Source organism: Rhipicephalus microplus, chromosome 4 (genome assembly GCF_043290135.1).
Source record: "Rhipicephalus microplus isolate Deutch F79 chromosome 4, USDA_Rmic, whole genome shotgun sequence".
Lineage (NCBI taxonomy): Eukaryota > Metazoa > Arthropoda > Arachnida > Ixodida > Ixodidae > Rhipicephalus > Rhipicephalus microplus.
Window position 1 is genome coordinate 199,843,207 of NC_134703.1, and position 15,731 is coordinate 199,858,937.

General features: G+C 44.6%; 1 protein-coding gene across 2 annotated transcripts in view; it reads right to left on the reverse strand.

Moving 5' to 3' along the window:
- The window catches only part of Orc2 (origin recognition complex subunit 2), a 53,571-nt gene that overhangs the window by 32,937 nt on the left and 4,903 nt on the right, over positions 1–15,731 (reverse strand). For both annotated transcript variants that reach the window (XM_037423671.2, XM_037423672.2), the window contains one exon: positions 5,769–5,977. In XM_037423671.2, the coding sequence (XP_037279568.2) occupies positions 5,769–5,977 (209 nt within the window). The remainder of the gene's footprint in view (positions 1–5,768; positions 5,978–15,731) is intronic.

The window sequence follows — 15,731 nt, forward strand, 5'->3', positions numbered from 1 at the left end:
GCAGCGGGCTTGTCTCAATTCCCACAACATTCACCAGCCACAAGTTCAGCCTAATAAACAGTTTCACCTTGGAGCTACAGTCTGCTTCCTTCATTCCCTCACGACCCTGTGGCATCTCGTAAAGGTGCTTCTTTGCTCATGTACTGTGCACCCCCCTCCAGCCTCGAGCCGAGCCCACACCGTCAAGGGGACAATCGACACCAATGCTGAGCAGCGAGCCAGCCGAAGCAGCAAGAAGACGGCCCATACTCCCACCAGAGTATGGGCCTCTAGCTGAACCGACCCTGAAAACTAAAACCTTGACCTCTAAAGCTAAAACCGTGACACCATACAGCGACGATGGCAGCCTTTCTGACACCTGCACCCATTCTGCTCCGGCAACCCGAAGAACGAGGTTCCATGGTTCAGCACTCGAAGAACTGGAAAGGTGACTCGAAGCGTACGACCTTGTGGCTATTTTCAACACCTGGAGCAATAACAAAAAGCTAGAGCATGTCTATTTTGCCTTGCAAGACACCGCCAGGACGTGGTATGAGAACCAAGAGCCCACTCTCCCAACATGGGATATTTTCTGCAACAGATACTTGGCCACTTTAACAAGTGTCGTCCACAAAAAGAAGGCAAAAACTCTGCTTGAAACTTACGTCCAGCTACGCCACGAAAGCATCACGCTCTTCACATAAGAAACGACTAAAGTGTTCTGCCATGCAAAACCTGGAATGCTGGAAGACAAGAAAATCCGCCTCCTCATGCTAATAGCTAAGCAGAAGGTTTTCGTGGGACTGTTGCAGAGCCCACAGAACAGTGTACAAAATTTGTCTCGGGAGCAACCACTATCAAGAAGACTCTAGACATGCGCAAGCACCATTACAATCACTGTTCCAAGACACAGTTCGCTGATATTCAAGAGTGCTGCTCTGCCAAACTGAGTGTACGACCAGAGTGGTCGCGCAGGAAGAGCTGTGAAAATTTCTGCTTCCATCGCCACCTCAAGCGCCATGAGATCCAGCAAAACTTTGGCATTCCTCAGCAAGCAGAGTCGCAGCTGCAGGCTATGAGTAATCTGCTGCAGCGCGACGGTACACTCCCCCTCATGCATATGTCAAGAAACCGCACTGCTGCAATTCCGCCGCCAGACACCGCCTCCACCGCCGCCATACTGTCCACCCGCCAGTCAGCACAATGCTCCGAGGAAAACCGGCATGTAGCGTGCCTTCGACCACCAACCACTTTGCTACGGCTGCGGAGAAGCTGGCCACACTTACCGTCGCAGCCACTACCACCAGATGAGACCGTATGGTCTAGATGTCAATGTGCCGGGCCCACAGCGGCGTGAACGCCCACACAACATCACCGACTACCTCGCAAGAGTGCAGTCGACACATCGATGACATTACTGATCACTATCGCCAGGCCACTACGCATCTCCGCATTGCAGGCAGGACGTCAGCCCCGCTCAAGGCAGATTTCCGAGTCCTTACACTGGAAAACTAACAGCAGTAATCAATGGAGGTGCGGTTGCAGTATGACGAACTACCGAAGATACTCCGCCGCCACCGTGACGAAACCTCAAGAACCTGCCGCACCGAAGCTCCGGTATCGAAACTTCGCGGCCATAAGATGACCTGACGACGCAACGTGGAAGCAGCGGAGCAAAACTGACATAACCATAATACTGCCACGAGCATTTTTTAAATTTCGCTTTAGCTGTATTCAATTAACACCCACAAAGACTGTCAGCGACTGTCAGCGCAAACTGAGACTCAGTGTTTTAGAAGCTTCTCCAGTGTAGTAGATCATTTTGTTAAGATTACGTGCACAACGCAAACATTACAGATTTTTCTCGAGCTTATGTGGCCGCTAGCTATAACGCTGGAATACTCGACGGCACACGTATAAAAGCCAATGCGGGTCACCACTTATCAGTCGATCAACGGCCGACTCTCTATTCACTGCTATTAGAGCCAGTGCATATCACTGTAATCTGACTTTCCTTTTAGGTGGCCACAAGCTCGGCCAAATAAACAGTGTCATCTGACCATCCAGCCTGCTCCCTTCATACACGTCACAACCCCATGACAATACGATGCCGCGACCCAACCACGACGCGAAACGACGAACAAGTTATTTTGATGTTCTCATTGACGGTCAAGTCACCGCTCTCGTCGACACTGACGCCAACTATTTCACCATTAGTGGGCCGTTCGCCAACAAGCGGAAGAAAGTAAGGACTGCTTGGAATGGACCCAGAACTCGGACTGTTGGAGGCCACCTGATAACGCTGGTAAGAGTTTGTACAACCAGTCACAATTAACAACCAGACTTATCCTGAAAGCTTTGTTATCCTACAACAGTGCTCCAGGGACATGATGCTTGAGATGGAGTTCCCAAGTCTCCATGGCATTGTCATCGACCTGAGGTCTGAATCAATAACACTAACCTCAAAAAAAAAAAAAAAAGAGCTACCACCCTACCCAACATCAGAGAACCGCACACTGAATGCATAAGAAGAACAGGTCGCCCTACCGCCTTTCTTCAGCATCATCATTTCAGGCACCGAAAAAGTTGAAAACCTTGAAGGTGTCGTCGAAGGCAATCAGCAGCTGCTCTTAAACCGTCAGATTTGTCGCAAGTGGCATAGCCGAGCTGAGTGACGGCAAAACAAAGGTAGTGCTGACAATCTTTAGCCACGAATATAGGCACCCCAACATTGGTACGCCGGTCGCCTACATTGATGAATTTGTGGACGCCAGCAATGCTTTCTTTCTCTTCGATGCTGCTAAAGCTGCTTCAACGAATCCAGGTTTCCAACCAGATTTCAACGAGAACCCGAGCCTTCCGAAGTGCAAGCAAGACTAGTTCAAGACCCCCTTTACACCTCAAGGACTGCTTCTCGTAATCATCTAGAATTTGACAAACCCCCCTTGCAAAACATCTCTTAACAGAAGAAAGTGCCTGACCAGTTTGACAGAGTCTGTACAGAGTTTCATGTCTTGCGTGAACGCGACGCCGTGAAGGAACAAGTCGACGAAATGCTACGCGACGACATGAATCAGCCGTCCAAGAGTCCGTGGGCGTCACCCGTGGCATTACTGAAGGAGAAGCACGAAACCCTAGGTCTTTTGCGTCAATTACTGCCTCCTGAACAAAATCACTAAGAAGGATGTGTACCCTCTCCCACATATAGACGACGCCTTGAATCAACTTCACAAGGTGAAGTACTTTCTGTCGATGTATGTCAAGACTGGCTATTACGGCAAATCGAGGTTCATGAGAGAGATCGAAAGAAGACTGCCTTTATCACACTAGACGGCCTCTTCGAGTTTGAGCACAAGAAATGGAGCTAAGTGGAAATACCTGGGAAGAAAAGCCACTTTTGATCCAGTCAGCATTTTATTCACATGAGCATCTGAGTAATAACTCGTAAGTAACTCCTTGTGTGACGGGGTCACACTTACTGCATCAGATTTCAATTCGGCAGTCGAGTGGATATCTGAAACAATCACTGTAAAGTTTGCTTGTGGCAGAAAAACGAGTGCGCATCATCATGTCGCTAGCAAAGTGCACGGGTGAGCACTGAAGAAAACTGTGTAGTGAGCTCACCCGGAAAGTGAAAACAAGTTCAAGATCTATGATAATCCTTCGTCTTATCACCAAAAAACTGGAAGCAATTTTGCGAGTCCCTAAAACAGAAAACATAACCACAGCAGCAGTGTTTGTGTTAGTAAGCACCTGAATTGCGTAGCCGAGAGCAATAAACGAGGGAGAAACAAACTGTCATCTTTTGAAATAGCACACTCAAACCTAAATATAACTACAGTCAAATCTCATTATTTCAACACGCTTAATTCGAACTTCCGGTTAATTCGAACTCACGATGAGGTTCTGTCAAAGCTATGTGCATTCCAATGGGCGAAAACGCCCGGTAATTCAAACGCCCAAGCACTTCCGACGGTTAATTCGAACATACCGCTCTCCGAAAATGCTCTCAGCATCCTGCCCAATTCTGATGCAGCACCTGCGACACCTCAACGCTGCCCGCGAAGAAAATGAAAAGGAAAAAAAAGGCTGCGGTGGAATGTTTGCTCTCTCTCAAATGCCGATTTGCGACGCGCCCGTGTCACGCTTCTCCCTTATCCGTCCCTGCCACGTATAGACCCTCCTCTTTCCAACCGCCGCACGCAAAGAGAGAGAAAGGGAAAAAAAATGCCATCACTAGGTTGAATGGTTGTGTGGTTGAAGAATAAAGGCACTATCTTCTGCAGCTTCTGCCCCTTGCGGGAGCACGGCTCTGTGCCTTGAGGGGGGCGGGGGGTGTCTCTCACGCGCCCGTGCTACGCTTCTCCCTTTCCCTTCCCTGCCACGTAACCCTTCTCCCTTCAAAAACGCGCGCAAAGAGAGCAAAAATTAAAAAAAAAAACTGCTGTGTAGTGCTGGTTTTTTCTTAAATACCGATCTGCTTCTCTCCGCGTGGAGACGCTCCTCCTTTCTCGTCAAGTGCTGGCCATCCTGCGGCTGCGTAGTGGAGAGCGGGAGGCTTCGCTACGTAGCAGTCCTTGTTGTCGTCGTCGTTAGAAAGTGTCGGTGCTGAGCATTTTCGTGTGCAACTTTTTTTTGCCAGGAGAACACTGAAGCCGAAGTAGAAATGCTTTGCAAGCTGCGTGGGAAATTGATCGACTCACTGCAAGGCAAACATGTGCAGACGCGCATTATCGATGCAAGGAGTTGATAACAGATGTCCCTGGATTTGTGAATAAATGTAAGTCTTCTTAAACTTCCCCCTCGTGTGTTAGCTCAATGGACATGCGCCACTGCATGGAGAGCCCTCCGTTTATTTAGCTTTCATTAATTCGAACTTCTTTTAATTCGAACAAATTTTCGGGCCCCTTCGAGTTTGAATTATCGAGATTCGACTGTAATTTGGATGTAACGATTATCGTTTATAACAAAGTAAGTGACCAAATAGCTTTGCCATAGATACAGTGTTACAAATAATCATTCATAACGAATTTTCGGATATAGCAAAGCATTTTCACAGCAGATGTTTTTGTTATAGTGAGGTATGAGTGTATTCTAAACTGAAAAGCCATCAGTTTTGCAGGCACAACAAGTGGGAACTAGCCTCCAGAAAGTATACGCGTAATATGACACTAAAATGTACACTGGACAATCTATATTTTTCTCCCATTCACATTTTTCGTGTATATAATTCTCAAAACGCATCAATAATATCGGCGAGCAAAACCAAAGCTGCCACACTACTTGTGGAGCAACACAGGTGTGCAAAACACTTGCCTTCACTGAACTGTTAAGATAGATTGTCGCCAAGTATATAGCCAGTGCACCACTGTAGTAAAACATAAAAAACGAAGATCTCCGTAAAAGAAGAAAGAGTCTACATATTCCTGCAGTGTGGAAGCACATACCAGTCAAGAGAAATGATCAAAAAAGGCCTCCATTAGACTCCTGTTAAAGAAAACCAGAAGGAAATGGGAAAATGTATTTAGTTTAACAGGAGTTTCATTTACTGAAAGATAAGCTAGGCTGCAAAATTAAAGTAAAAGACCAATCATATTAGAGGCAGCTGTTTTGTTTAAGGGAGTTTCACTGAGAGTTTACTGTACAGGCAATGATGTAAATGTACATCTTTGACAGTCTTGTGGCTGTTAGCAGATGACGTATGTGTACGTCTCTGGCCCTCAAGGGGTTAATTAAAGAGAATACGTGTCACATATGATATCCAGCCATCGTTAACTCAATGCACTTACCTTAGGAGTGCCAGCCAGTGTGCAAAGAAGGAATTGTAGTTTGAGAGTAGCTTTGCTCGGTGCTTAACATGGGGGTCAGTCACTTTTCCCAACAAGCTGTTAATCTCATCTGGTGCCATTACCGGCCTGCCAAGCTTGGTCAGTGTGTGGTTGGAAGTCTTTGACCTTGAGGTGCTGATAAAGTAACTACTGTACTTGCCTAGGCCAGTCTGGAAATGACGGATAACATGTGTGTAACCAAAATCATTCCAAACACTCGTGTTTTAGGGACATTTTTATTTACTCATTTATATAGTACCTCCCCTTGGTCAGAAAGAAGGGTAAATTTCAGGGTTTGTTTTCTTTGACACAATATTATTGAAAACTGAAAGACAATTATGCCAAGGAAAGTATAGGGGATGTTATTAGAATTAATTGTAATGTGATTGTGAAGAAAGAAAAGTGAACAAAAAGATAACTTGCCATGTGCAGGGACCGAGCTTGCGACCTTAGAATAACACGTCCGGTGCTCTACCAACTGAGCTACCACGGAGCTATTCCCCTGTCCACTTTATTGGGTATGTCATCATCATCATCAGCCTGACTACGTCCACTGCAGCGAAAGGCCTCTCCCATGTTCCACCAGTCAACAGTCCTGCGCTTGCTGCTGCCACAATATACCCACAAACTTCTCAACATCTGGCTACCTTTCTGTCTCCCCCTAGTCCTCTTGCCTCCTCTGGGAATTCAATTAGTTACGCTTGATGACCAGCGGTTATCCTGCCTATGCACTACATAACCAGCCCATGTCAATGGGGCATACGTGCATTTAAATGTGGTCAGCGCCGCCTGTTACCATTGCGGCGAGTGTGGGACACTTTTTTGCCTGTTGGCATTAAGTAGCACGTGATCTTAATACGAGCTGACAGCTGACATTCCACATAGAAGGTTGCACAATGAAATAAGAGGAATTAATTCACCAGGATGAACAACTAATGGAAGAAGAAAGCTAAAGCATACTATGAATAATAAAGCCACACAATGGAGTAGGTAACTTATACTAGTATTATGAACAGTTTCCAGTAAATGGCTTGACTATGCTCAATGCCCTTTCCCTTCCATACAGTACCCACTATTTGTTCTGCCCTGCTGCACTAGACCAGCATGGCTGGAAAAGCTCAGACTACAGCAGCAGTATTTTACGGAACACGATAGTAGGCAAATAGAGACATTATGGCTTTGGCTGGCTTGCATAAACAATAACGGCAAATCTTGGTGATTGTCTCAGAAAATGGTTATGTCATGCCATGACTTTTGTCTCGGCACTTGTGAAAAAACATAACACAATGCCTGGCCACCCATATGTGCATCAACAAATGAGAACTAAGTGCACCATACAGAAAAGAACTAAAAACGCTGCTTTGTTCACCTTTGTGACAATCTTCTCCGGCTTACGAAATGCAAGATCCCCTAAGTACTGCAGCTGCCAGACAAAGACTTAGTTAAAGCACATTTCTCTGAACAAGTTACAACTTGTGATTGACCAGAAAGTATAGTTTTAACCACTCTTAACAGTACACATTCTATGACATCCTGGAGGGACAAGTTCGTGGCAAAGACTTAGATTTATTTAAATAAGCAGAGTCGTATCTGCGGACGATGCTCCACCTTTGTTTCGCATGTAGCGACATGACGGCGTCCGACGTAGACGAACCGTCGTCGCTGGTTTGATGAGTACTAGGCGAATATTCATAGTTGAGGGCAGAAGTGAGATTCTAAAGTAGAGCAGTGGCCCTCACGTCCAACCAGCCAGAAGCATACGAACATTCTAGGTGCCTCGTGCCACCAGTGCTCGTCATCTTTTTCTCAGGCCAGATGGTCGCCACAAGCATTACGCTACACACACATCTTACACCAAAAGCCACTTTTTGTAGAGACATGAAACATGATGACGAAGTGCTAGAAAAAACAGTGACATCTCAAGCAGGACAAGGTGCTATCAACAATGCTCCTGAATTTTGTTTATAACAATGACATACACTTATTAACCCCAAAGTGTTTTATTCTGGGGTCGACCAAGACTTCAGTGATGTATTTCCAGCATGGAAATGACAATAAAAAAATCTACATGATCAAATTTTTTAAAAAAAGTTTGTCAATGGGCATCGAACTGACGACCTGTTGGTCTGCAGCAACAGATGCTGTGCATGTTATCCAATGCGCCATGACCACAGACTCTAATGGCTTTACCAATGTGCCTTTTATATCTACACTGCTCTTGGTGGGAATAATGTTGTCTGAGAGCAGTAAAGAGAAGGAATTCATCATTACTGTGGCCTTTGCAATCAGAATCCGGAGCGCTTGTCACACTGCGTTCATCCCATTTCGAGCATAATCAATAGAAGTGCAATTTCTTCAATGCCTTAAGGGGGTGCGATTTGAAAAATAAGTTTCATGAATCTGCAGGCTAGGGCAATGAAATTTTTTGCTGTATATATAGACGTTTTTGCTGATTTCAAATATGTAATTAGTTTTGCAGTAAGTTGCACAGTTTTCATTCTGTGCCATGACAATGTATAAAATGTAGTTCATTTTCGATGAACTTTTCATGTAATTAAGCTTTGGTGGTTATGGGCCATCAATGGCTCATATTGCTCCTTATTAAGAGTAAAATGTAAATAACTATAACGAAAGGCCATATAGAACATTTTAATGGACAAGATAAATTTCAGTGTGAGAACCCTTAGAATCTTCATCCCATACTGATTGCTTGCTCTCGCTTCGTAATAATTACACAAGTGATAACAAGTTTTAAAGGAGATACTGGTACCTGTCATAGGTTAAGGAATATCTGGGCAAAATTTCGTTCTAATCTGGCTATTAAATGTACCAAAACATGATGTCGTATCTCAAGAAGTTGCCCAAAATCGGATGTTCAATCCAAGCTCATCTATGCGGCAAAGACGTTTTTTAAAGTGATTTCTTCCATCGTGACAGCTTGACAATTATTGTTATTTCGAGCTGGTGGCTTTGGTGAACTCCTCATGCGAAATGCAATGGCAAGCAGCCATGTGACAATTTTCAGGGAATTCTAGATAGTGAGCTCATTTTAGTTTTTGGTAGCCACCTTGTGCTTTTTAAAAGCGATTTTAACCTGCTTCGATTTTAAATACAATTTTCAGTTTTTTTGGTTGTGAAAGTAGCGAAACTAAACTTGTGAAAGCAAACAAAAACAAGAATATGTAACTTGGAAAAAAAACTTGCATATTTCGACTTGCATGTACCCCTAACACACCACGATGTGGCTACCTTAGCCCAAGGGTCGACCTCACTCGGCTCTGCGATGTGCAGCTGTTTCACCTGTTCCTCGCTTACGCTCACCCCGAGAAAAATGACGGCCAAGGTGCAGGGACATCACAATGAGCTTGGTGTTTCCCTACAGTCTGAGCGCAATGTTCAATCACACTTCAACATGCAACGAGGTGGCAACCATAGCCAAAATATTGTATTCAATATGTGATGCTTTTTCAGCTATCACGCCGCTTTCCCTAGTGGGTTAACATTTACAGGGACCACAATGGTTTGTTTAATGACTGATGATGGACGTTGGTCGTTAGAATGGAGATGAACCACCGTGATGGGAATCGTTGTGCATTCCATCGGACGAAAACAGTTGGAAAACACAGAATAAACGGAAAAAGCGCGACCTATCAACTGGTTGTATTCATTTGGTTGCATATACAGTAGAGCCCACTTATAATGAACCTGAGCGTGACGCAGCATCTACTCGCTGTATCCTGACGTTTGTAGTAATGAAACACCTTTAAAACAGTTGCAAGTGAAAACACAAATTTTTTTTCGTGAGAGAGTCCATTATGCCCATGTTTCAAACAACAGAAGCGATTAGGTTGTGCACAAGTTTAATTGAAGCATAGCGTGCTTTTCACTGAGGCACTTAGCAAATACAAGCTGCCTGAGGCTATTAATGTAGCCATTTGATACAGGCATGCTTATGGGCACTGACTCCAGTTTTGTCGACATCATCTGATTCTTATGAATTGCTGTTGCTGCACCCTTCACTCACAATGCCCTCATCCATGCACGGTTCCGCAGAGTCAGCATCATCAGCTGTAATGAAATCATCCCAAAACATGCCCCACCCTCCCGTAGAGTCGACTACGCACTGCTGCAAATCACCACCAGAATGGTCCTATTCGGAAGCTTCAGGCTCGACATCGGCTCTGACGTTGAAGTTGGCATCACAAAAATAGTTTTGCACACATGTAGCTGTTACCTACGCCCACGAAACCTTCTTTATCTCCACAGCCAAATCCTTTTCTGATGCTGCAGTGGCCATTTCCTCGCCACTGGAATGAAACTTTTACCTCGCATTTTTTCCTGAGTGAACAAAGATAAGTTCAATGACTTTACCTACAATTGTTATAAAAAGAGAATGGTTCCCAGTCAAAATGGTGAATGAATTTTTTTTGTGTGTGTGTACATGTGCTTGTCCTTCTCACTCTTTATATATATTTATGCATGAAACCCTTGTAACAGACATACACCAAAAAGCAGTTCTTGGCCCATGTACAGGGCGTCCCTTATAGGCAGCAGGACACTACACTATGTTCTTATCAACCCCTATTTAGATGTAGGCACACTGGTATATATATATATATATATATATATATATATATATATATATATATATATATATATATATATATATATATATATATATATATATATATGTATATATATATATATATATATATATATATATATATATAAAACCAGTGTATACTTAAGGGCTCGTTTTTTCGAAGGTTGCATGTTCGGATCCTGCCCACGGCAAGTTATCTTTTTCACCCACTTTTCTTTCTTCACATTTGCACTACAATTGGCCTAATAGCTTCCCCTATACTTTCCCTGGCATTCATCATCATCATCATCATCATCATGACTATGTCCACTGCAGGACAAAGGCCTCTCCCATATTCCGCCAGTTAACCCGGTTCTGTGCTTGCTGCTGCCAATTTATACCCGCAAACTTCTTAATCTCATCTGCCCACCTAACCTTCTGTCTCCCCCTAACCCGCTTTCCTTCTCTGGGAATCCAGTCAGTTACCCTTAATGACCAGCGGTTATCCTGTCTACGCGCTACATGCCCTGCCCATGTCCATTTCTTCTTCTTGATTTCAGCTATGATATCCTTAACCCCCGTTTGTTCCCTAATCCACTCTGCTCTCTTCTTGTCTCTTAAGGTTACACCTACCATTTTTCTTTCCATTGCTCGCTGCGTCGTCCTCAATTTAAGCTGAACCCTCTTTGTAAGTCTCCAGGTTTCTGCTCCGTAGCTAAGTACCGGCAAGATACAGCTGTTATATACCTTCCTCTTGAGGGATAGTGGCAATCTACCTGTCATAATTTGAGAGTGCTTGCCGAATGTGCTCCACCCCATTCTTATTCTTCTAGTTACTTTAATCTCGTGGTTCGGCTCTGCGGTTATTACCTGCCCTAAGTAGACATAGTCTTTTACAACATCAAGTGCACTATTACCTATCTCGAAGCGCTGCTCCTTGCCGAGGTTGTTGTACATTACTTTCGTTTTCTGCAGATTAATTTTAAGACCCACCTTTCTGCTCTCCTTGTCTAATTCCGTAATCATGAGTTGCAATTCGTCCCCCGAGTTACTCAGCAATGCAATGTCATCGGCGAAGCGCAGGTTACTAAGGTATTCTCCATTGACTCTTATCCCTAACTGTTCCCTGGCATTATTGTCTGTTAAATCTCATATATATATATATATATATATATATATATATATATATATAGAGAGAGAGAGAGAGAGAGAGAGAGAGAGGCGCAGCGCAGCAGAGTGAAGAAGACGACAATCTTAGCGGCCTTCTCTGAGAGCGTCTCTACAAGTCCTACTGTCCGTGTTTTTAAATAAACCCCCTGTCATTTATAACCCGCGACACTGGTGGAGGAGCTGGGTACTACCACCTCATGATTAGCACCCCTGTGAGAAGCCCCGAGTCCAGCCCTACGAGACAGCCATGCGTCGAGACGCCTGTGCACCGCTCAAGCCGTCGCCTTCAAGGTCTTGAACCGGAATTTGGCCTTTTAAAGGGAGCAACACTTCCGACAACCACCCCTACTCAAGAAATGGCAAGGAGTCGTGCACAGGTGACGGTCCAGAATATGCGCATTCCTGAACTATTTCATGGCCGGCCGAACGAAGATGCACAAGACTGGCTTGAGCAGTTCGAACGGGTAGCTAAATCGAACCACTGGAGTCTCGACGGAAAGCTCTTCCACGTATACTTCGCCCTTGAAGACGGCGCGAAGACATGGTTTATAAACCGGGAGGCAACATTGACGACATGGGAGGAGTTTTGTCATCGGTTTCTTGACACCTTCGGTAACGCGGACCGACGCGAAAACGCACAACGCCTTCTTGAAGGACGCACCCAACAGCTGCATGAAAGCGTCGCCATGTTCGCTGAGGATATGGTGCACCTGTGCCACCGCGCGGACCCCAACATGCCCGAGGCTCGAAAGCTAAGCCATCTCATGAGGGGCGTCAAAGAGCAGCTATTTGTTGGTCTTGTGCGCAATCCGCCGACAACAGTGGACGAGTTCACCAGGGAGACCACCGCAATAGAGCGTGGGCTACAGCAACGGTACTGACAGTCTGATCGCCCGGCCACCGGCGCAGCTGCAGGCGCCGCCGCACTTACCGCAAACGACGAGTTTGCTCTAAGCCACCTGATTAGACAGATTGTGCGTGAGGAGATCGCGAAGGAGAACGCAAAATACACATTGCAGTCACAGGCGCCCCCGCAGCAGGAGTCCACGGTAGCCTCCGTCGCTGAAATAGTTCGCCATGAACTTCGACAAGCGTTTGCCTCTCCTCAGCAATATTCCGCTCCACCGCACCGTCCAAACTCGTACACCTATGCAGATGCTGTGCGTCGTCCATTGGCTCCAGAAGTATCGTACCAGCCGAACGGATACAGCTATGCACGCGGCATTATATATATATATATATATATATATATATATATATATATATATATATATATATATATGGGAAATAAGTGTATACATAAGGGCTCGTTTTCACATGTTTTGACATAATATTAATGAGATCTTACAGACAATAATGCCAAGGAAAGTATAGCGGAATGTTATTAGACCGAATTGTAAAGTAAATGGGAAGTGGGTGTGTGTGTGTGGGGGTGTGTGTGTGTGTGTGTGTGTGTGTGTGTATATATATATATATATATATATATATATATATATATATATATATATATATATATATATATATATATATATATATATATATAGTCAAATCTCAGATGAACAATTTTTGCTGATTAACGACTTTTTTGAAAATCTCCCTCCGAATGTCCATTGGCTTAATGTAAAAGTATTTCACTACTACAAATTTCAGAATATCGAATGTTTCAGAATAATGTATTGAACTTTACGCCCCTTATATCTACACAACAGCTAAACATAAAGGATATCAAAGCTCCGTACCTGCCACTATCATCATCATCATCAGAATGCTCACACATTTCTCTATATACCTGCCATATTCAATCAAATGTGCGATAGCTTTATCGCCATTATCATCGTCTGGTCCTTCTTTTTATCATCGTCTGGCCCTTGTTTTCGTCGGGCAGCATTACCTGTGCGCTTGTAACATGGTTGTCTTCTAGCATTTTGGTTAATGATCGAACGTTTAGACAAGCTCGAGAAGTAGCACAAAAGGAATGCTACGAAAGAGTGAAAAATGCAACGTGAGTGACCTATGGAATGGAGTCGCTGATGAGTACCCGTGCATGTTTCACGAACGCTTGAACACTTCACACAGTGAGACGACAAAGCATGCACATCAGCACAGCAGACAACCAATGAGACTCGTACCATTTGTTGTGATAACAAAATGGTGATGAAAGAGAAGACATTGAAACAGTATGAGCAAGCCAGCTTAAAGAATCGATATTTCATGCTGATGCTTTGCACTGCGCAAGAGGTGTGCACATGCCTATAGTTCGTCTTTCAGCAGTTGAGCTGTCGAAATTTGGATAGATCGCGCTCTTCCTCAAATAAACATACACTGGTTGCATAATATTTCAAGTTTGCTTGTTTTTTCACGCTCATTAGAGCATAACGCGGTCACGAATGTATACACAGCACAGGTAGGCGACTCACGTATTTGTGTTTACGATTTTTTCGCAAACACTTAATACATCCACAACAATGACTTTTAAAAATAACGAATGATTTTTAGGGGTCTCTTGAGATCCATTATATGAAAGGTACAGTGTGCGTGCATATATATATGTTATTTTCGGGCAGTTTCATCCTGCAACAGAATTTATTGCAATCGTTTGCAAGCAACAGTCGTAAACAAGAACTGCGGGCATGGTATGAGAGAGCTTCTCTTATTGTTTCAAGATCTCATAATATGTTCTTGGACATAATTCAAACCTCATTAGTGCGTACCCACTTTAAGCGTATTAACGATTAAAACGCAGTTGTGATGAATCCTCGACCGAGTCTCATAGAGACTAATGCATTCGCAAACCACTTAAGTCGTAGTGTTCACATACCGGTTAGTGCGTACTAACTGTGTTACGTAGGGCACGCACATGAAGTTGATGGACGACGCCGGTACGAGAAAACAAGATAGTTTATTTGGAGCAAACTTTTGCTCTCTCAACGAAAAGCAAATATAGCGCGTGTTTGCCACAAGCGTAACGAGCGCCTGTCTACCCAAAAGAAGAAATCCAAATCTGTTCGCTGCTCGCAGCTCATTTTTAAAACTGGTCGCGTGAAACCAGTCACCGCCCACCTACCGTTTATCGCGAAATTCGATAAGACGGGCACGTCATAATTTACGACTACCCTGAGCGAGCAAGAATAAGGCAAGGGAAAGCGATAGTCGTTATCACTTGATAACCCGTCGACCAATACACATTTGGCAATACGTTGTTAGACATATGTCAAACCTCGTTAGTGCATACTCAATTTAAGCGTATTAATGATTAAAACGTAGTTGTGATGAACCCCCGACCGAATCTCATAGAGACTAATGCATTCACAAATCACTTAAGACGTAGTGTTCGCCTACCGGTTAGTGCGTACTAACTGCATACTGCAATAACATTTTGCACCACAAAATTTTACTGCGCCGCTGAACTTGCAGACGCCGCAATGTGCCGTAAACAGTTTTCCGTCATGTTGATAAGTGCGAAGATCAGCCAATAAGTTATTCCAATGTCGTTATTCCAACTTCCGTGAGATTACGGCAATTACACTGCAAGTAATCATTGGGTAAAAAACGAAGGCCAGTTGGCAACCACTGACAAACGTGCCAGTACAACTTATCGCCGGCGAAAAGCCTTATCACAGTAAGCATCCCCGCTTATCTGCTCTGGTACGCATGTGGCGTAGCGTCACTTTAGGCCTACTGCATGCTTTTAGTAGGCGACTACCTGAACGCGCTGGGCCACCGATCCCTGCTGCTTCGTTTGGCAGGACCATGTTCAAGCGCGCACCGCTTTACAGAAACGCAGGCAGTTTAGCATTGCGGGTCACAGGCACCGACAAACTTTGCTGTATTATGCCAACATGCACATGATACAGCGAGCGAAGCGCTGTTGTTACCATGCTGGACACTTTTATTTAGCGACAGCCCAAACGAGCCTCCGTCCGCTGCCAGGACTGCTAGGGCATTGCCGCAGAAAGCACATTGCTCGTGGAAAGCTCTTCGTCGCCGCATTAACCAAGCAGGCTGCTAGCCGAGTCTGTGCATGGCCTGAAGCGGAGAGAGCGTACTCTATAGCGAGTGGATTGGCAGTCACTGTGGGCACAGAGTGAGCAAAGCGCTGCACGCAAACAGCCATGCAGCAAACCATTTAGCTCTCTGCAACTACCGCATTTTAAAAAAGAAAACAGCGTCAG